The sequence below is a fragment of the Stigmatopora nigra genome, chromosome 10 (assembly GCF_051989575.1).
Source record: "Stigmatopora nigra isolate UIUO_SnigA chromosome 10, RoL_Snig_1.1, whole genome shotgun sequence".
In the NCBI taxonomy this organism is placed as follows: domain Eukaryota; kingdom Metazoa; phylum Chordata; class Actinopteri; order Syngnathiformes; family Syngnathidae; genus Stigmatopora; species Stigmatopora nigra.
Genome location: NC_135517.1, coordinates 8377471 through 8400901, shown reverse-complemented (window position 1 = coordinate 8400901; position 23431 = coordinate 8377471). Strand labels below are relative to the sequence as shown.

Genomic DNA, 23431 nt, shown 5'->3' with positions numbered 1-23431 from the left:
CCACACACACACTTTGTCCCTAAACTGGGGTTATCAAGTTTCCAACAAAAGCACTACTGAAGCAAATCAAGAAGATGACTTGTAGGTTGTCCACAACAGACAAACAATTAAAAATGGCTTAATGCATTGTTGTTATGATAAAATCAAGAAAACCATGATTGGCCTTCACTGTACATCACATTCTCACATGGAATAAAAAATATATCTAATATATATGATTTATAATTTATATTAGATATATTACTACAATCAAATTGCTTCTTCAATAAAATTACTGTATTTTTGGATTATAAAGCAGATCTGACTATAAGCCAAATTTTAGAAGAAAACAGTGTATTGGTTGTTGTGATATCAAATAATTTCACTCATTTTCAATAATAGTACATAAAAAAACAATTCAAATGAGTTGTTTTGTTTTTTGCTCAGTGGCAATGACGAATATAAACATCTAATTACATTGCTCTTAAAAAGTCACATGCTTTAAATTTGTTTTTCACATTAACATAACTACTAAGTCTTTCAGTTTTATTTTTACTGTCAAAAATGTTTTTTTTTAATTATTAGGGGATAAACTGAAAGTCTACCAACAGATTATATTTAAATAAATCCTTCATGATGCTTATTCCATTTTACTTGATGAAATTCAGTGTATTACAGATGTCTAGAGCCATATAAACCTCAAGTCTGTGGATCATATTTAGGTGGAATCCAGTGGATGCTTGTACAATGGCAAACACGGCAGAGCATAGTGGAAAATAGTGTAAACAGAAAGTTTTCCAAAATATGGGAATAGCCAATATATGACTCTTTTCATGGGATTTGATGGAAAATAACTGAGGTCATAAATAAGGAATTTATAAAATGTAATTCTCCTAATGCCTACTGAGTTATCGACTGTCAGACGTCATAATTTGTGCATTAAAGTGTTATGGTTTCCTCTTAAGCAGCATGTTTAGCATGCATGGGGAAAAGTGTATTCCCTCCAGTATCATTCTGTCTAAAACATGAAAATGTGCATGTTTGTACCACGCAAGGGCCTTCACATCAGAGTTTTTTTGTGTGTGTATGTGTACCAGAATTGTTTAGATTTCTGCTTGGACGTGATAACTTTCCATTATATTACCCTTAATTGATGTTAACCTATTGGCCTTGTCAAAGGCATGATGTATGTATCCCTTGTATGAATTAGCCTATTACTCTTTGGATATTACCACGGAAGTGCTACGTTCACCAACGCTTTCTCCATCTCAGACAGTCCCACGCTGAGGTTGGGCTTACGACAGCAAAGTCCTGCGGGTTTTCTCGTAGGCTCCCAGGAAAATGAAACCACCCACGCTGATGAAGGTCATCCGCGGTATGCTGCCTGCAAACAGCCTATAGGAAGAAAAAAGCCACCATTAAACACAAAGAACAGTTAATAAGAGTATCTTGTAAATGCACAACTGCTATTAGTTCTCACAGCTAATAACAACTGCTGTTGAATGCAATACTGGACAACTGTGACCCCATCTTTAAGTCAATTTGATCACTAAGGTGCCAGATGAGCCTAAATAACTCCTGGAAAACGGTGAAGGCAAAAAATGAAGACGTACCAAATCCTGCCGTTCCAAATGACCCAAGCTTATAAAGGTCAGGTCAAAATCACACTTGAATCAAGCCATTGACGACTTATGATTCTTGTGAACTTAAACTGTATGTTTACAGTCAGACTGTGAGTAGAAGCTTTCCTACCATTAAGGAATTCAAACAGTCACAGACAGAACAAGCAAACATCTCACATAGAGCTGACCCAAGATTCAAATCCAAAACAATTGATTGTGAGGCAAAAGTGCTAACCGCTCATCCCACAAGTAAGTATGTGCATGTAATATATATTAACATCGACCCAGCCATGATCACTTATCCGGTTTCAGGGTCATACGTGAGCTTATTATCTTAGTTGTCTTTGGACTGGTCAAATGTAAACACTGACGATTCACAGTGAAGGCCAATTTGGAATAATTGTTGAACCCATCATGCGTGTTTTGGGAACGTGGGACAAAGTTAGAGAACATGACCACAGCAGCCTTCCTTTTGGCTGTGAGGAGAAACCATGACCACATAAATGTTCTGTATGAACTGAGCAAATATCTTAGGGCACCACTGAGGTATTTTAGGTTTTGAGTAGTTTGTATGGTTATTTTCCTGTGCTTGTGTGGGTTTTCTGCGAGTACTTAGTACATTCTTCTATGAAAGAAAAGGAGCTTGGTAGGTTCATGGACGAGAATGACAGACAAATGACAGGCTGTTTCTTCATGTCTCACATTTGACTGGCGACCTGTTCAGGATGTGTTCAAAGTTAGGTTCAGATTTGTATTTAAAATGCTTATTAATTAGACAATCTACAAAAAAAAAGAAATACATTAGTGTAGATCTTTGGATTAATGAATTTTAATTCATCTACCTTGATTTTTCACTAATATATATGCAACAGACCTCCTCATTACTGGAGGGCATGTAATTGTGTGTCTTTTTTGTTGTGTCCCTAAGGATGCTCAACGCGCATCCCAATTCCTCACAGCTGTTTTAGGGATTAGGCATTAACCACTCCCCCAAGCCTGGGACTGCTTCCCCTTCGTTTCTTTCTCTCTTTCTCCCATACCTATGGTCAGAGACAGATTAACACTTGTACGTGCAGAACACACACGCACGCACTCAGGCACAGCTGGCATGAGCTTTTGGGGGATTTCTCCATCCCTTTCTTGCTATGTCATCCTACATCCCGAAACTGTGCCTTATTACACACACTTTTTTTAGGTGTATAGATATATAAACATATATACTCCATAAATGTCCTTCTGGATATGTCTTGATACAATCTGGTCTTGACACTCAAATGCACAAAGAGTGGTAGTGTTCCAAAGGTTAAGCAATTGCAAAAAAAAGTCATATTGGACTGGTCTTCTATTCAAATGCATTAAGACGTTGTAACGGTATTACAAAATAAAAAAGAATCACAACTAGAAAATTCATATTCCAATAATTCCTCAAAGATACAATTTATGTATTACTAACTGATTTGGTTGAGGTAAAGTCATGTACAGATTCAAAGGAGCAAATTTAATTGACTTCAAAGTCAAATTTACACAGACAGAATTACTTATCCTCGGTACAAACCAGATTCAAAACAATTACAGGCCACAGGCCAATGCGAGCAAAGAAAACTAAAAATGCAGATAAAAAAGCGCAACATATTTCCAACCACTGTTTCAGCTAATTTTAAACTCAACATTTTTGTTTTGTCTCCTCAAGCATTACATTTCCTGTCTGGGAGTGGGTCCACCTGTGGACTCCAGACACCAGGGCTTAAATATTTTCCTCAGGTCCCCTGCGGACCCTGACTTACTGTGACATCATAGTCGAACCCACTGCTGCGCTCTGGAATTCCCCAAATGGAAGCCAAAACTACAGTTTCGAAGAAAATGCCTAAATATAGCTTTAAATAGAAAAGAAGAGACAAACTGAATTATATGAGGTCGTATAGCTGTTATTCCAGTGGAAATCCAGCTAGATGTTAAAATTGTCAAAACATTTGATACTGCATTAAGTAGCCCCGAGACCAAGAACAATAATAGTAAGAAGAAGAAGAGTATTCATTAGAAACTGACTGATGCGGTGTGAATCAGAGAAAAATTGTCCAAAACTTCACATTTTAAAGATAATTTCCTGTTTGACTTCAAGATGTGGCTGTCGATGTCTTTTTTTGCATTTCTCAATGTGTTACATGCAAGAACCAATTTTCCTAGTACTGGTTCATCGGTACTCCAGCTAGTTCTTTGTCGGACTTGTTTGAATTATGAGTGCCAGAGCAGTTTTCTTTTCTTCTCAGTTGTTTACAAAAAGATCTAGAGCACAATAAAGCTTGTTAGTTTGGTTACTGTTGTGGTTCCTGAAAGCGACTGTTGTGGCACGCTGCTCCCTTCTCGCCTGAGGTCCCTGGGGCATGCCGCACACATGGAAGTACTTTGGAACTTCACTGTGCTGCAATTGGGCCTATTAACATAATTACTGCTTTAAAGCCTCAGCAATTTGTATCAGCCATGCCCGAGCGCAAACACAAGGCCTTTGGCCCTGCGGTGCAACGGCACCCCCTTCAGCCTACGGCACAGCCTCCTTGAATTCCACTCTCCCATCTCATTCACTTGACGTCTTGATAGGAATTCACTATTCTTACCCGACAACAAGTGCATTAAAACAAAGAAGAGAAGGGGCGGCGCCTTTTTCATTACAGCTAGGTTATGGCTGCTGTTACAGGAATGAGGTTTCTCCGTAGGGGCCCACCAACACTTGGCTCACAAACACTCCAATGCTTTCAAACATCAATGCCCAACTAGTTCTGATGTATGTGATGAAACAATCCGGGCTACTGTCAAATGAAAAGCTATTGAGGGACTTGGATTTGTTTCCGTTAAATTCCCATGTGGATAAACAAATAATCTCACAGTTGTGTGCTTTTGACACAGTAAGTAAAGGATTTGACCTTTGACTGTATTTTCCCAAGTACTGGTCAAAGAGTTTTAATGTATGAACAAACTATTGAAGATCGGCTTGTATTTTTACTCATTTAAAAACATCTGTCCACCCATCTGGCTACATTTATTTGGAATCTCTGAATTGTATGGTTATGAAACTTTTTGCAAGTCAACAAATAGCAGCGAACTCGTTAAAAATGTTCAGATACAAATTGTGTCCGGGGCATATTGCGTCCATGCATTTCAAGCAAAGACGGAAACAAACATGTAATTTTAGATCTTAGTGTGTATTGTAAAAGTTTGTGGTTGCTTGTAGGTATCATATTTCCTTTGTAAAAAGACACTTGTTTTAGTTCAATTTTTCACCTTAGCTATAATATCCTTGCTTGGAATTGCGCTGGAATCTTTGAGTTGCGTAATGGTAATGGCCTTTTGTACAACTGGCAACAGAAACACATCATAAAGCAGATAAACTTTTCCAGTTGGCCTAAGTAATACCTTCGTGAATAAAAACGAGGCCAAGAAAACAAGAAAGCTTTTTCACGTGTACATTTTTAGCGGTGATTGTGCATTTACTCCCCATCACAGCAAGGCCTTGCTTTAACTTTTTGCTTTCTAACATGAGTGACGAGGCCAAGTGAGATCAATTCATGTCAGAGAGGACATTTTAGGGGCAATGATAAAGCTGTTATTGGCTATTAAAGCAACCACAAATGGACTTTGCACACTCACCCAGTAAGCCCTCGACTCTTCCACACGTCGCAAAGCACCAGTGGGATGTTGCCGCTTGCCGTGGTTGACCCGGACTAGGAAAGACAGAGACAGAATGAGGTATGATGACGGATAAAAAGGTCTGCTTCACTTCCTGCTTCTCCTAGACATTGTTTAGTCTTTCTCCTCTGGGCTTTCTCCATCAAACCTGTTTTTTACCCTTTTTTCCCTCATGGACAGCTGTGTCAGGCAGGTGACAACTCCAACACACAGCTAGGCATACAGAAACAGTTGGGCATTTGGCCAGGCAAACACATACACACAGACACCTACAGTCTAGTGCTTCTTATTTACACAATAAAGCTTAGCCGCCCGAAGCCTTTTGGATCCATCACTGTAGGGTGGCAGAGACCCACAGGACCAGGGCCAGTTGGGGTGAAGTCAGTACACATGGCGGAGAAACAGAAAGTCAGTATGTTTGTGGCTCACTGAGCATGAAAGAAACAGTGGGAAACGTCTGCCCTGAATCCTGATGAGCAGATTTGCTGGAACGAAAGGTAGATTCCCACATTTCATCCACGTGAGAGGATATGAAAACGATAATAATAAAATAAAATAATAAAAACCCCATTTTTTTTCAAAGAAATGTTTCTGTAATTGGTCCATTTAAGCAAGATGATGTCCAAAATGCTGCAATCAGTTAGCCATCGATTCAGGGTGTCCTCTGGCCTCTGGCCCAGGGACAGCTGGGATAGGCTCCAGCACCCCCGCGACCCTAATTAGGATAAAGTGGTTCAGAAAATGAGATGTCCAAAATGACAAAACTGTAACCCACACACAATAAATCAGGCTATACTGTATATGCGACAAAAGGAAAACATTTTCTTAACGTTAAAGCAAGTGACGCAGGTTGCTGTGTTGAGGAAAATTGCAGCTGCTTTTAACATATTGTATACAGGACAGCTCATAACAATCCACTTCCAGTAAACTAAAGCCTTTTTGTTTTAATTCCAGTATGTCATTTCCTAAGAACCGGGGGGTGGATTGGCGAGTTACGCTATGTTTGATAAAAGAAGCACCTACAAAGTGTGTGTGGGCGTGGGCTGATTAGAGTTTTAACACACCATCATGTATATAGACAAGACACGAGAAAGATACCCAGTGAGAGGAAACCAAAGCTGAAAAAGGACAATAAAAGTCAGTAAGAGGGGGCTGAAAGATAGAGGATACTAGTCAACGTTTGTATGACTCTTCCAGGGGGAGAGGATGTTCTGTAAGGAGTTAATGTGTTGAACCTTTTGGTCAGAGACAAGCAGCCCCGAAGTGGAAATTTTGCAGACGCAGTTCTTACTGTAACTCCCTTCTAACACAAACCATTCACTGACAACAAATGTCTTCACTACACTGTCCACAGTCCAGATAGGATGATAGATGCATGATGCATGTATTTGTGTGTCTTTCTTCAGTGTCCTGTTTGTACCGTAGTCAGTTCGCAGCCTGCGCGGCATCACCTGACAGTTGTTTAAAAAGTGCTTGCGTGCAAGGGAGGGAGAGCGATGGAAAGAGAGCTTTACATACCTTTGCCAACATTATCCTAGTCTTTGCCACATCCAGAGGAGTGGTAACAAGTGCTGCCACCGCACCTATAGCAGAACACAAACACCTGTCAAGTGCCACATTAAAGGAACAAGATTAAATATCGTAAAATATGCATAGGGGTGATATTTGCTGCCGCGGTTACAGTAATATATTAAAGAAGCCATAAACAATGAAGCGTCGTAATGGTGTTCTTTAGGTGATATTATCCATCAGTGAGCTACTCTATTAGAGTGAAAAAAAACAGACACTTTTCATTTCTCCCACGAGTAACACATGTTGATCTGTTGACGTGATGGTGAGATACAGGCTGATTAATTTATATATAACCCCTACAATCCCCAAAGAGAATGACAATACTTACAGTATTTGTCGGACACTGATTTGGTCACTATTTTTTTTTTTCATTTTAAAAGGCAGAGTACTAATATAGCCAAGTAATTAACTGGAAAAAAGACAAACAGGTCAGAAGCTTTTACAATGCTTGCTGAAGTTCAAGACACTATTCTTGTTATTTCCTACTCCCTTGTTCATCTTGTTTTTACCCAGACCGTCCCAGTAGTTTGCCTTGAACAAACCACCCTAGGCCCCAGTGCTCAGGAGGTCGCACAGCTGCAGGGAAGCATTCCCCGGAATATCTCCCCTGATACTCATCCAGGCTTAGGCAGGACCATATAGTCTGATCTGGTATGTTGCTTACTGGCTGATATTTTCCCAACTAACAATACAAATTTGTTGTCATGCAAATTTCAAATGAGTTGATTTCGGTTGGGAAATTCTTGAATTTCTTCTCGTTTTGTCAGCATGCCAACCTTTATTGTGGATTTGTTGTGTTATTAAGGGTGAGCATTACCAGCAAATTCACCTCTGTGAGGACCCACATGGCCTCCCGGCCACCTTTTCACCTATCTATCCAGCCCTTCCCTTCTACCTATTCCCAAAGCGCTACCCATAATCCTCTGCACCTGCAAAGGCTCCACATAGTGCAGCCTGCCAAGAGTCGAGTGTGAGACCTTGCCTCTGTGACCATTGAGTCTGGAAGAGAGACAAGAAAGAAAGTTGTTTAGAAAGGATGACAGAGTAATGGAATGGGAGAAAAGGGCAAACAGAAAAGATAAAGACAGTTGTGTGATAGCAATTGTGATAGCAAACATTATCAAAACTTTTTTTCCTCTGGCCAACCGCTTATGAATTGGGCTTCCAGACTATATTTGGCATATAATTGTTTTTACTTTTTAGTGACAAAAAATACCTACACGAAAAATGCATAATCATTGCTATTAACTACCACTAATGGCACTGATTTAATTATGCAAGTGAACGCCATGTCATTCATGGCTGGTGGAAGTGTAGTACTTCATGTCTAACTCAGTAATCTTTCTAAAGGTTTTCATAATTATTGTTGACAATGTAGGCAACACACTCAAGTTAAATAATTGCTGCTTCAGAAACCAAAGGAAGAACAGGGCACTTTTCTTCAGAATGCAAAAGATGAGGTCAGCTTTTGTGTAAAATTCATGTGGACAGTTGGGCTACCTAGGGCACTGTGAGGTATGATTATGTGTCAGGGAGCGCAATGGAGCTAGACCATGGAGCAATTACTGCTATTTTCTTTAGATATCCCATCTCCAGCTCGTCCTTCAGGAAGGTTAATCTGTTGCACGTTATCTCCCCCTATTCCATACAGATGTGTCCACCCCAAAGACCATGTGTTTCCAAAGAGTGTGTGCAACACAAACAAGTAAACACACACACACACACACACACACACAAAATGTGAAGGGAGACATCTGACTCTGTTAAAGGCAAGGGTGTGTCATGTGTATTCCATTAAATGTCAGCCCAAAAAAGTCTATTTCACATCAAGAGGATTTACACTGACTTTATTAGATTCATGAATAAATCAGTAGGTAAAACCATGCTAGACAAACTCTTTGAACTTTGAACCTTTGTGTCAGGGACAGATTTTTTGCACAAAAATGGGTAGTTTTTTGTGGAAGTAAAATGTGCATTAACAGGTTTCCAATACAGTAAACCTCTGCATATTCAGTTCAGCTTCATTAACATTCTCTTGTTACTCAGTTGTCTGGTTCTAGATACGTGACAACCACTTCAGCCCCAAGTGTTCCGGAGGCCACGCAGCTGCAGGACCCACAACCGGCCCCTCTCAGACCCCCTGATACTCATCCAGGTTCAGACAAGACCATAAAGTCTGATCTGGTATGCTGTTCATTGGCTGACATTCTCCCTCTTGACAACAATGCAAAAATCGCCTTTCTGCAGATTTCTAGTTTAATGCTGCACAGCCTGGAATTGTTTTCTTGCATTTTTTCTCTATTTGTCTCTCCGCCAACCCCGACAGTCGATTGGGAAGGGTGAGTGAGAGTTTTAACAGCAGAGTGAACTCTGAGGCCATTAACTGTAGTTGTGTAATGTTTTGATTTCTACCAATGGTGCTTTTGGTTTTTATTTATCTACTATACAGTGGTTAAAATGTTAGTGTGAGGTGTAACCAGTTCTGGGTGTATCTTGCACAAAATAGGTCACATAACACATATGTTGACAGCATTTATGTATTCATGCCTGCATTTATAAGACATTTAAGAACTACTCAAGTTTAATGGTGGCGAAAAACATTTAATAATAGCCAATATTATCGGGAAATAGGCAGAATAGCTGTTGTTGGTCATTTTTAAATGCCAGTACTCTTAAGCCAAAGAAATGTCAGTATCTCAGATTGTACCACTCGCTCATCATGAATTGGCTGTGCTATGAACCGTCAATAGTCTATACACACTTTAATGGACCAATGTGGTCAGTCAGGCTTCATTGGAGTCTCAGACAGAGAAATGAGAAGAACTGAAACGTTTTCCACAGGCGCAGATGTTGTGAAGACTGTGTGCCAATTTTCCTGCCTACCTTTTTACCTGTTTAGTTTGTATCAATGTTTAAATGCTGTACTTTTGTGAGGTGACGTATGTCATGTTTGTTCTACAATAGCTGTGGTATTGTTCCACTAAATATTGGATTTGCATATTTAAGTTCTTTTAGTAATCACAAAGATAACTTATGCTAGGGCTTGTCGATTTTGAGAAAAATTCTATCAAATTTTAGAGACTTCAAACATTTCCTTCTGGCTCTTTATGTGATGGAGACAATAGGTTCAAATGTTTATGAGGACAAATTAGTACGAAAGTAAGTGAAATTCCAATTGTGGGTCCAGATGTCCCCAGAAAGAGAAGTCCTTTGACTAAGAACAAAGACACACTTGTGGATACCAAAATACAAGTGAGAGAAATTAAGATACACACACAAAAAAACTTGCGTATCCACAATGAGCACTCACAAGCATGTGTGCACACAGACTCACAGGCACACACATATAAGCAGATGTGCAGGGTATTGTGCATATTAGCTGAGCCATTAGCCCCTAACATTGATGGAATGTTTGACTGTCCACCTCTTGTGCCCCTTGAGACATGATGTCACCCTAACAAAACGCCTTCATTTGAAAGAGAAAAATGCTTTTAAAGTGTACAGTGCCGTGTAATTAAAGGGGAGAAGGACCAGGACATGGGAGAGAGAACACATTAAAAAATAGATTTAAAAGGAAAAGTCAGAAGTGGATTTGCACACCACTGGTGATGAATTGCGAATGGGGATGATGTCGGGTGAAGAACCCATTAAACCTGGAATGAACAACCCATCTTTTTACTGCTGCTAAGGGTTTCTCTGCTGTAAATATGTCCGTTTTAACTTCACTTTCATGTATTAATCATTGAACATCATTAATGTAAGTGATGATACTGAGTCATACATGCAGTAATGAACACAGTTCTACAACAACATACAGAATACGTACGCAAAGCAAAGATAGCATACCTTTAAAAATTCCCAGAGTGGAAACTGCACCACAGAGAATGGAATCTGAAAAACAGAACATTTGAATCTTTAACAGAATCTGCAGAATGATTTAAAATCTAAAAGTTCCACTTGAAGCTGCAAAGCTGCAGCTACCTGTGCCATTCTTTCCAACTCCTCCATTGCTTTGCCCGCTTAATATATTTGCCTGCCTAGTTCCTATTTTGCTGTTGATGATTTATTGAATCAGACAGCAAGTGTTCTGGAAAGGTAACCCACCAGGAGGTTCGATTGATGTTTGCAGTTTGAGTATTGCCACAGGAAACAATTAATGAGCACATATAACAAGTTGGATCACTTAAGTACACTACGTGTACATACACACATTCTGCCAACAAGCACAACGGGAGTGAGATTCTCACCTTGAGAGATTGGCCAGCAAAAACAGAATAAATTGGGTCACATTAAGTTTTCGACAACAGAAAAGGGTATCGTCGATCCATCTGTGCTTCAGGCTCCAATGTGTTTTATCAGACAAATCTACACTAGTGTTTATGCATTAAATGAGGAAATTAAACACTGTGTCCGAAACAGCTGATGTCATATAAACAGCCAATCTGGACATAGTCAACTCAAATGACTGTCTACAATCAAACAAACAAAACATCTGCTCTCTGAGCACAGAAAGGGGATTTTTAAAACAAAGAGATTTGTAAATTATTTACATCTAATTGCAGCATTACTTCTCTTTGGAAAACGTTTTTAGCTGAATGGGGATTTTACCGGCACAACAATGTAATGAGTTAGTCTTAAGAGTACTGTTTCAGTACTCTGCTTGCTTTGAGAGTCAGACTGAAGCAAGTTCAGTTTCAGGTCAGTAACAGTTGAGGTTATTTTTCATTAAAACAAATGTCTGTTCAGAGGAATAGGTATTGCCTCCATTTAAGAGAGCTGTGTGTCAGTTTGGCAGATAGATGTTAACTGTGTGTTTGTTAGTGTGATTAAAGTGAAAGTACACACTAATTCCATCAAGTTTTAGGTTCCACCCCCCCCCCCCCCCCCACAAAACACTGGTGAGTAAGGGAGCTCCACACAACCTGTATCAGTTACCCAAGTTATTATTAATAGTTTATAATGTAGTTTATTTATTTTTTAAATACAGGATACTCACATCTTACAGTGCAAGATTGGTAAGGTTTTTTTAATGGCTGACATATAAAGCTTCAATAAACACTCAAGTCTGATTCTTCTGTCCTCTTGAGGCAAAGAGAAGAAAATTCTGACTCTCCTTAGAGAGGCTCTACAATCCTATTTGATGTAGGTCTGATGGTGTCCGGCCAACAAAATTTGAGGAATGATAGCTCCCCTGTTTTCCAGCTGTGAGTAGATATGCATGAACTTTTAAAAAGAATAAAAGTGCACCTGTCTTTTATTACCACCCCGAAGCTTTTTGCAATGATCTTTTGTAACGATCGAAGCCAGAGACAGACAGACAGACGATAGAGAAACTGTCGCAATGATACACAAAGAGGAATTTGACTACACTATTGTGATATAGATTAATTTGTCATTTTAATTCTAATTAAATAATGTCACATAAGCAAAAATAAATATGAAAACCGCACACTTAAGGTGTTAAGGTCAAAGTATGGCTGCAAATGGAGATATGCCTTGCTCAAATTGATAGAAATTATCTTGCTTTCTGTCAGAATAAGAAAAGTGCCATATTAGAGTTTGGTGATCAGATCCCAGTGAACCTTAACAGGTATGGTTAAGATTCTGGCCCGTGTCTGAATCATATGCATGGTCTTGGTGTGGACTACAATAAAAACAGATCATCTCTAAAAGTAGAGCAATTAAATAGAGTTGCCTGTATTCCTGGCAGAAATCCTGTCAAAACAAGGCCTTGCATCTGCGCTACATAGTAAGAACTTTGTTCCAGGCGCTCAGCGGCATCTGCTCCCAAAGCCCTCAAACATCTGTGTTATCCGGCTGGGCTGCAGGGAGAGAATTCCACTGCTGCGCAAGAAAAGAACGAATCTCACAAATCTGCCAGCCTGCATATCGGTATCTTATATTTTTGCAATCAAATGTCACTTTGCTTGATCATATTTCATCGGATTCATGTGTGGCTGGGATTATGCATTATACGTGCCTGCTGACACATTTTGGGGCTGATTGAACTTGACAGCACCACTTGCCCTTACTGTCAGGTTCTATATCATATTCATATAGAGACGAGGGCGGTGTCGCAGTGCTGACACGGCTCTAGGTTGTGTGTTAGTGTACACAGATCATAGTTGCCAACTGTATTACTGGGGACTTTATTAGTATTCCGAGGAGCTTCAGCCTGTCACAGGTCTTTAAGCACTCAGCGGAGGGCAGAAAAACACATGTCAAAATATATTTCGCATGAGCCTGATTGCAGGACAAGCTAGTAGGTTGCAATTTGACAAATGACTTTTAATAGGTCACACTGCAGCGTGTGCATACTGATGAGGTTTTAAAAGAGAACAACGAAAGATGATGGATGTTGAGATAGAATCAAGTAGGCAAATGTACACAGTAAGACAGCCATGGCCAACAGTTGTGGCATTATTTATATTTCTTCTTGACCACAAATATTTCATCCAAATGTCTTTTTTAAGTAGAAAACTACCTGTTGCTATCGTTGAATGGACCTTAAAATTAAGATGAAGGTACTGCTGCTATATTTTGTATCGAAGTATCTCTTTGTGTCTGCAACAGTAGTATGAAGACAACAATTTGGAGTTGATTATTATTATTCAAATTTTTAGTGTTCAGTTTCATTTTTTTAGAACTGCATTGCACCATACAGAGAGTTGTCTATAATGGGAAAAAACCCAAGGTTACTATATATGCCTCCAAAATTCCTTAACAAAGAAAAACACCATACAGGATTGTAAAATATGTTCAATTTAGTAGATTATTTTATTGTACTAAAATACTGTTAAATAAGTAATATATTGAGTAAGTACCTAAGTAATATTTTTAACCAGAAATATAATTTGGTTCTGTAAGTAAATAACAGTGCAATGTTCTGGGTGTCCTCTAATCCCATTAAAAATTGGACATTGATGCATTGTACCAAAATGAAGAAAGTCAAGCCTTGAAAACAGATCATGAACAAGTATGTGCTGAGTCTGTTCCACACTTGCCACCAGATGTGGAGTAAATGATTCATGAGCTGGAGAATGCAGCTGGATCCCATGTTAGTACTTGATACCCAATGACCACTGCATATCCATCTGTCAAAATGTCCTAAAGCCCATGGATTTGGAATTCACCAAAGGAATTATATAGCTAGAAGAATTTCTAATTCAATTTAGAAAATGAGCTAACAAAACTGATTTGAAACAATTGTGTGTTGATTTAGAATTAAAATATCACTAATGTACATGTACTAGTACAAAGCATCAACCCATACTTTCCAAATTAGAAGATGAATGACTTTTAGTAGAATACACATTTTAATGTCCTCAGACTATTCCAAAGCAAATTTTAACAACACAATAAAATGGAAAGAAATGGGGGGAAAAACACTCAAACTTGTGCTCAGACTGCCATGAAACAAAATGAATTGGTTTGAACTGCTAACCTTGGCTAGGGCTGAGGCAGGTAATGCTCTGGCAGCGACTGACACTTTATATTTCTTTCTTCCACTGAACATTAAGCAGTGACATCACAGTTTGCCCCTTGACTTTCAAGCATTTTGTTCCAGATGCTGCTGGGTCGTTAGTGCCCCTGCGAGCAAGATAATGGTTGAGGCAGGGGATAAAAGGGGCAGGGATACTGCTAGAGGAGGAAGAGGAGGGGTTGGATTGGAGAGGTTCACCATAGAGGGACAGGTTCGGTTGCCACAACAGGTGCTGCATCTGGAGAGCCTTATGTGACTGGGTAACCCTTTATGTCATGCTCCCTAATCTAGAACTAATTTTCTTCCACTTAAACCTTAGCTTCCTGCCTTTGTCTGCTAAACCAATTTCCCACTATCAACACCTCTCCACCTATCGCAACTCTTCTGTCATACATTAAAAAAAGGAAGGCACTGAAGGTTTTTCACATGGATTGATAAGAAAATATTAATATGTCCCCATTAATCTTACAAACAATGGCAAAAATCATGCGCCTTTAAACAACACTGAAAAGGTTGAATTCAGTGGGAAAATTCTGAAAAGACAGACAATTCAATTGTGGGCATTCCACCAGAAAGAATGTTGTTTAACCATTTAGGGCTCAAGTGAGAAGACCAACAATTTCATTTGTTAGATGTATAGACGAAGTAGCTGTTGTCAAACATTTTTAACTGCCATTACTATTTAAGCCAATCGTGTACAAGTATCACACCCGTGTATTGAGGAAACAAGCTTTAATGGACCCAGGAAGTTTAATGCGCTTCAGCTGAGTCTCAAAAACCTGGTACACCCTTTTTCATTTAAGATTATAAAGACTAGGTGTTGCCTAGATTACTTTCGCCCAGAAAAATATTGCGTTACAGCCATCCAAAGATGATGAATTGACTTTACATGATCCAAGTGTGATCCAAGGGTCTTAGGGGGAAAGCCTTCAAATGCATTAGCCACAACATCATCCACTTTTCCAGATCCAAATTTGCACCATGCAGAGAACACATGTGGAGGCCTGACAGCATAGAATCCAACGCCTGTGCATCTGCTGGCATAACTCTTCATGAACACTGCTGCTGGTTAAATAGGTCATGTCAAAAGCACAATTAAGGCAACCAAAAAGATCTGGATAGATTAAAAAACTGTCTGTGCAAACATTCAAAGAACACATTTAAAATGAGTGCAATGAATGTTAGCCACACCTTTAATTTAAGTTCAGATCACAGAAAGGCACCCAATGACAGACAAATTGTAAGGTCAAGTCAGATGAAGGCCCTTATCACCAAAAGTCAATAGGTCATCTCAGGCATCTTGGCTACTTACCACTGAAAGTGCAAATAGATAAGGTAGCACAGTTGCACGCGCCATTGGGTTTACAGACAGAGAGGATGTTAGAAAAGGGCAGTAAACCGAAAATCTACAATTACTGAGATGTTCATGATGACTAAAGTAATTTTGACAAAGTCAGTAAATAAAAAATGCACTGGTATTTATCATTTGTGATAAAACATTGTTTTGCAAGTTCAGGTTCAAATCATTGTGTCGTCAGCCAATAGTAATTTTAGTTACCGCAGCAGACACTGTAAGTCTAACCTGTTTTCCGGGTCCGATCACCTGACATTGCACACAGAGCACTATGAGGTCCCAGGTCAAAGTTGTTTGTGGGTAAACTATGATTCGTAGTAAGGATTTGTCGCAAGAAAAGTTCTATTATGTTAATAGGAATGAGAACACAGCAAAGCCTTTTCATTAGTTATCTGAGTTAACGATGCCGCATTTCTCTCTGAATTGTTTTGCTGCTTCTAATATTGAGGGAACCTGATTTTGTAGGTGGATTGCACTCAATAGTCAATCAACTGGAGTTCAAGGTGCCTCAAACTGTCAGTTTCACTTAAAGCGAGAGTCATCATATCCGCTAACTTCAATAAATGCTCAAATAGCTCATCTCCGACTCATTACGCGATTATAAATTGGTGCAGTTTATATAAAATTGAACGTCACCTTACAGAGATTTAAATCAAAATATTAATTGAAGTAGCTGGAACTCCAAACTGAGGTGTGATTGAGTGATGCAGAATTGAAGGGAGGAAGAAAGGAAGAGGAGGAAAGACTGGACCTATTTCTGGACAATATTGAGCCTAGCCTGCCTCCCAGCGTAAGAATAAGGTAATGTGAAAGGTACAAACTATTTTTCCAATTACGTATTTAATGCAACAAATGAGATGTCATTTGCTTTAGAATAGATTAGCCAGTTTACTTTTTCCTATATTCTGTGTTTTTTTTAAATATATATATATATAGTACAAATACACATTCAAAAACAGGCTCAATTGCCACAAAACATTGTGATGTGATGGAGTAAAAGATGAGATGTGGGTGCACCAAACACACACAGTAACGACCGACCTGGGATCAAACCCTCGACCCAAAAACTGTGAGTCTGATGCGCTACCCACTCAGGCCGACCACACCATGGAGCCCGTAATAATGTTGGTGTGATATGTACATAAAACAAACCTGAGTTAAACGGGGTACATGATTCATGCAAAGGAAAGCGAGCAACCTTTAAAATACATCACTGACCATCATCTTAAACTTCAGTTATTGTTACTTTGTAAGCCAAGACCCACAGATTTCCAATTTATGCAGCTCCATCCCATGATTGGTTGTCTTCCATCCCCTAATGCGAGATCATGGCGATCAGAAATGTTTTCTGAAGGCTATGTAATGAATATATAGCACAGGTAGGACCCCAATTAGTTGTCGGGCAACAGAGGAACGCAACAAGCAACAGCACAAAAACCTATATTGTCAGAGTTGGTTGGCTAAAGGATAGAGATAGGTGGCTTGGGAAGGGGGCGGAGAGAAAATGGATTACCTTCCTGACAAATGTCAAAGCCAATCAGCACATAGGATCCATTGCTGTTGCTGCGCCACATATCCCTGCTGCCACCACTGCGATTCATCTGCCTGTGTTAGTATGCATGCAGGTCGTGTGCTAGGCTACAAATGTATTCATTTATTCCGGGTCCCACTGAGAAATCACAGTGTCTTGTTGTCCTTTTTCCCCCCAGCTGTCCAGATGGAATTTGCGTGAATAACATCAGTTTAGTGAGGCAGAAAATAAGTACAGGCTAGTACAGCGGAGGGGACTAGATTACGCCCTCTTCCACCTCTACAACAACAAAAAACAACAACAACAAAACAAAAACCAGAAAGACAAGTGTCACCTTCATATATACTTCTTGAGTTCCAGAAATATTTCTTATATTCTGAATCATACACTGAGTACCAGGAGAGCAAATCAATTTTGAATGATTTAGCAGAAAAATCTTTACACACAAAATCATGAATGACATTGTGACATCACGGGAAGACATTCTAAAAAAGGGATTGGATTTTTTTTTGTCATTTTTAAAATGTATGGTGCAATTAAATAAATTTTATGTCACTCTAGTCAGATTAAGAATTTGAACGAATCGTAATTTACCTCATGAATAACTATCAAATTATGTAAAATCAGTCCATATACACAAATTCAGATCTCCATATTAAAAATCAATCAGAGAACACAATTTTCAATTAAAAAGAAATACTAAAATACTCTGAGGTGCGAAATACTTTTCTTCAATATAACAAAGAATGAGAAAGAGAGAAAAAGTCCTACCTCTCGGAGAACTGTACTCCCAAATCCTCTGTATAAGCCTCGAACACCCTGTTTAATCAGATGGACAAACACAGCAATGTTTGCACAATGAGCATAGAATAAAGAAAAAAATAACTTCTACAGGTTGTTTTAAACTAGAAGAAAAAAATGTACTACTTAATTTTGGATTCAACTCGATCACACAGATACTGCAATTAGTCCAAAAGAATCCTTGAATGTTTTACTTTTTGTAAAGGCTCTGTATATTTCTTATTAAATCATTCAGATTGGTGAAAAAGTGTCCTTGTAATTAGTTGAAAATGTGCACCCACTGTGGCCCTTGGTGAAATATTTTGCCCATCCCTATGTTATATGGAAGGGAAATGGCATTCAGCAGGAATTAATGTTTCTGTCAATCCATAAAAAAAAAACTACAATGCCTATATAGGTGTGTATTGACATTTAGGGTTATGAATAATTACATATTTATCTTCTAACTTTGCATGTCAATGTTGAAACATTGAGGAAACAATTTTGAAACAATGACTAAAATGTCTCTCCAACTTTACCTCTTCTTTGAGTGCAACCACCAGCATGTGGTATGTGCTGAATGAAGGAGATGCTTGTGTCCTTTGCTTCACAACTTCTGCGGGCACCCTGATGAGACATGCCACCTACATGATGGAATAGAACACATTGAATTACATTGTGAAACTATTCTTTATTCACAAAGAACACAAGTTATAAGCAATGCAATGGGAAGACAAATCATAATAGAAAAGATGCATGCTTTTTTTTCTGAATATGTGTTGATCTCGGTCCTATCCCCCACCCCCCTCCTCTTCCTTCATTTATTATTGTACACATTTTACTGTGCTGTACATGCCATTATCTTTGGTGTGCTCCACACAGAGAAGCAGTTACAAGTAAACAGGTGCTTTAACCTCCACATTTACCCTATTAACATGGCAAAACAAAAAGCAGACACAGCACCATCAGGTAGAAAAGCCAGCAAGCGGATAGTCTGTATCAACAACGTGCATTAACACTTAAACACGCATCTAAATTGGGAAACCCATGAACACACCTAGGGGCCTATGTCCAAGCGGTGATTGATGTACATATTACAGCTCTATGAATGATATCACCATAAAGGCAGGCAAAGCTGCCCACCTGGTGACTTGATTTTCCACTTATCACGCATCTGAGAGGGGTCCATTGGTGGCCAGCCTGGCTGCTGTGACTCCAGCCAGTCAAACAGATGTCTGATTGCCATTGTCATCACTACATAAAGAAAGGAGTAAGCAAGAAGTTGCAATAAAAAAAATGAATCGTGACCCTTCCCCTGTGGTCCATCTCCTGATTTAGCTCCAAACCCAAACAAAATTTGAGAAGATTATCTCTCATGGATTTTGTGGGAGTAAAGCTATACAAACAGCTGTTAGACAACTCAATTCACAGTTATCTTCAGCCAAACAAAAAGGTGGCTTGGGGGGGGAAAATGTGATTGTAAGGAACAACTGACAACAAGAAGCTAGATTTAACAGCTGTTGCATGATAACCATCTCAAAGCCAAAATTCATCCATTGATTGATCGATTCATCTTTGCATAAAATTAGGTGAGCTTGAGTATGTCCTATTGTATAGCATAGACTAATTTTATCATGGAGCAATACCACCACCAAGTGGACAACAATACCACGCGTCAGCTCTTCTATCAGCTGCATTGTCATTTTCTAAATAGTATTTCTATTCCTTTTTTTAAAGCAACTATTTATAATATACCACAAGGCATGTTTTTCAAGGCATGATTTGAACTGTTTTCTGCTAGGGACAAAAAAGTTTTCATTTAAGACTTGAATTCTTGTGACCTTTATGAGGCTCATACAATAAATTCCTAATGCATACAAAAAAATTAAGAAAAAAAACGACAAATAAGACATGAGGATGAGAAAAAAAGAATCAGGTCATGAAGCAAAAGGAAAAGTATCAGAACACTGCATGTCTCCCCATTTTAAAACAGCAGCTAATAAATCACTAAGCACAGTGCTGCTCTGAGGTGAACATGGATTATTTCTCTGTGCCAACTTCAAGTAGCTGCCAGTTTTACCACCGACGACTCCACGGCACATTTTCCTGCACAGGCTACCACACTTGTGGTAAGAGAAAGGGGATGGAGGGATGTTTGGAAAGGAATAAGGATGGGGGGAAAAAGGCACCGTCCGCTTTTGACAAATGAGCTTTCACACCAGACTTCATGCGAATGGGAATGAAGATAAATTTGATCTAATGGCTGGATAACAGCCTGATAGAGCCTGACATCCACCATCATCGCACACATTCTTTATGAGCGTGTGCAAACACCACTGTCGCAAAAGCACCAAGACACTGCAAGTTGGCGACTCCAGAATTTCTGTCACAATTTTAACCCATGAAAGCTTCTCCCAACAACTTCTGCAAATACCCCTAACCCTAATCCAAACATACTTTTGTTTACATATTTGAGATACCAACAAATGGCTTAGTATAGAAATCTGCAATCAATTTCCCTTTCTGTTTAATTAAACACAACTGCTTATTTACTTCAGACTCTTGTTCTTCCACTGACACTTTCATGACTCTTGGTTTCATCACATCCACAGCAGCTCAACCTTATTGAGCCATCATACTTAGAACAGGCGTGGTGTGCAATAACTTGAAAAACAGACCAATAGAGAACGCTGAAGATGTGGCTGTGATTGCATCACGATACTGACATTTAGACCTTGGAAACAGATAAGCAGTGAAGCAGTCTCATCATGGCAAAGCCTGAAGATTACTCTCTTTGAAGAAAATGGACACAAAAACCCAGACTTTAGCGTGATACAGAAACTACTCTCCTCGACACCGAGGATTTCAATCTTTGACACGCTAAAATCCCTAACAGTGGGAAATGGGTAAATGCTAGTCCCAAACTTGGCCTCAACTTTCGCACTGATCTGGTGTTAGCTACAAACACAAAGTTGAAACCAGGTGCAATTTCCAGGTGATCCGGTCCAGCAGAGATGGCTCTATTATAACAGTCCCGACTGAATTTGGATTAACATAGACGAGAGTCAAGCTAGTGTGAGGCACCATAGGGACACCAACCCACAGGGAGTAACACCATTTCATAAACATGCAAAACTTGGGTAAATTACAATACATCCATCTCAAAGTCATGAATACATCAAATCTTGTACTGTGGTATAGCAGGTCCTATCCTCTTTTCTGGACCCCCTACCCCTCAATGTTATGCTTCATGTCAACATGAATACCAGTGGCCCACTGAGAACTGGTATTCCCAAAATGGGCAGAGGAAATTACACTGCTTCAATTCTTGAAGATTCTGGGGGGGCTGTGCTGGCAAAGAATATTAGCCAATGACATGGTTGTCTTTTTTTTTAACCCAGCAGGTGAGGTAAATGCAGGGATGGCCAACAGAAAGCCTGTTCAACTCAACCAGCTAGACCCAATGGAGCAGACCACAATTGTACATTCATATAGACAAATACGATAGTATGGAGACAAAAATGTCAAGGTCACACTTACCATTTCTCCCAAGGAGGCAGCTAGCATGTGTGTGACTGGAGCCATTGACGGTTCTTTTAGGATACCACAAGAGCCTAGGACGGACTTTGCAGAGTCATAAGTGACAAAAAAGGCAGCCGCTGAAACAAAGAAAAAACGCGTAGACCTTTGAATGAGATATATAATCTTATAAACATAATGAACTGCTAGTAGTGTAGTCAGTATCTACATATAGAGATATCTCACTTGTCAAAATAACTATACAGCAGGTTACATCCGCATCATCACTGTCTTACCACTAGGGAAGGAGCCAAGTGCAGCAGAAGGGACACCTGCATAGATGCCCCAGAACCCCCCTGCCCTGTAAAAGCCTTGTTGGCTTTGCAGTCTGGTCTTAATGGTGTCCAGGGGGAAAAGGGTGAGATCCACACACATTCCAGCACACCCTCCAGCCTAAGTAACAAGGCAACGCAAAGAAAATGTATTCGTATATCACAATTAAACACATGATCATCCATAGTGTCACATTTAAACCAGTGAGAAAGTGAAATTTAAATCAATTCAAATAGGAAAAAGAAATAAACCCACAAATAAATGGACGAAATGAGAAAGTACTTCCACTCCACATGCCATGAGGGCTGCAGACAAAGGAGCCTCTTGATGGCATGAGACTTATTCATACCCTCACAAACAAACAGTAGTCAGCAAATGGGACAAAGTAAATATAATCAAAAACAATTGAAAAAAAGACTGATCTTAACTTTTAGTGATTATGATCTTTTGAGATAAATATGTCAAATTGTAATAACATATCTTCCACTAAATTTATACTCAATTTAAAACCAAAAATGTGATCGAAATCAAAAGGATCCAGCTCCCGGTAATAAGACTGATGTTATTACGACTGCAACGATATTACAAATCTGCATTTACAATAAACTGCAGTATTTCTATGTTATGTCGGTAACTAAAACTTCACCAAGTCTGCTAAAAGATGATATATAATAAGTGAGTGACATTGCTCGTGAATAAAAATATCAATAAAACATACCACGAGGGACGCAACAAATTCTTGTCTCTCCATCATCGGCTTTCAATTCTTCCTCACGTACATCTTACAAAATACATAGTTTACATTCATAAATGTTTGACAGGACAGGGGCATTGCAATCAAAACATGCCGTCAAGGGCGCCGCCATCTTGACGCATTACGTTGGTATTACGTCGTGACGTATGTCATTACGTTGTACCAGCAACATTTTAGAGAAAATACTGTAAGAATCTATTTGTTGAATATGAAAATACCATTTCATTCACAATTTTATTTAACTAGCCGACTTATTATTTCTGCAAAATTCTTCATTCAAACGTCCACATGTCGTCCATGCATAGGAAACCAGATTTTATTAACTTTGTGTGTATTTATTATAAACTCATTTTATTATTCGTTTTAAGTTAAAATTATGCAAGTTTTACAAATAAAAAAATGATGAAAATTATCAACATGCGAAACAAATGAAATAAAAAACGATGACAATTATCAACACATGAAACAAATGAAATTTGGAATTTGATTGACTTACAATGTAGTAGACTGTATGTAACATGTTATTCTCCTTTCTGTGTCAATACTGTACAATTTATATCTTTTTGTTCCCAAAGGGGGACATGATTTTTTATATAGACTTTCTTCAATGACAGGACAGGTGTCTCTTTGCCATGTCCCTTGCTGCACAAGCAATTTGACAAGGAGTTAAGGTCAATGGGGTCCCTTTTTTATGGGTTTGTTGTCTGACAGCCCGTGTGATGAAGGAGGTTAAGAGTTTCTCCTGGCTTCATATTCTCCTAGTTTGTGCCCTCATTTTTAACCGGTTAAAAGATTGGCCAAAAATGAGTAAAACATTTTTTTT

At 39.0% G+C, this 23431-nt stretch overlaps 1 protein-coding gene across 1 annotated transcript; it reads right to left on the bottom strand.

Moving 5' to 3' along the window:
• Positions 1-65: 65 nt before the first annotated feature.
• slc25a26 (solute carrier family 25 member 26) lies at positions 66-22721 on the bottom strand. The gene is made up of 10 exons (XM_077726043.1): positions 22573-22721; positions 21818-21974; positions 21543-21661; positions 18542-18646; positions 17994-18041; positions 10701-10745; positions 7784-7853; positions 6801-6865; positions 5244-5317; positions 66-1374 (listed from the first exon to the last, which is right to left on the bottom strand). Exons 1-10 carry the CDS (start codon positions 22606-22608, stop codon positions 1275-1277), a joined length of 819 nt encoding a protein of 272 aa, XP_077582169.1. The 5' UTR covers positions 22609-22721; the 3' UTR covers positions 66-1274.
• Positions 22722-23431: the final 710 nt, after the last annotated feature.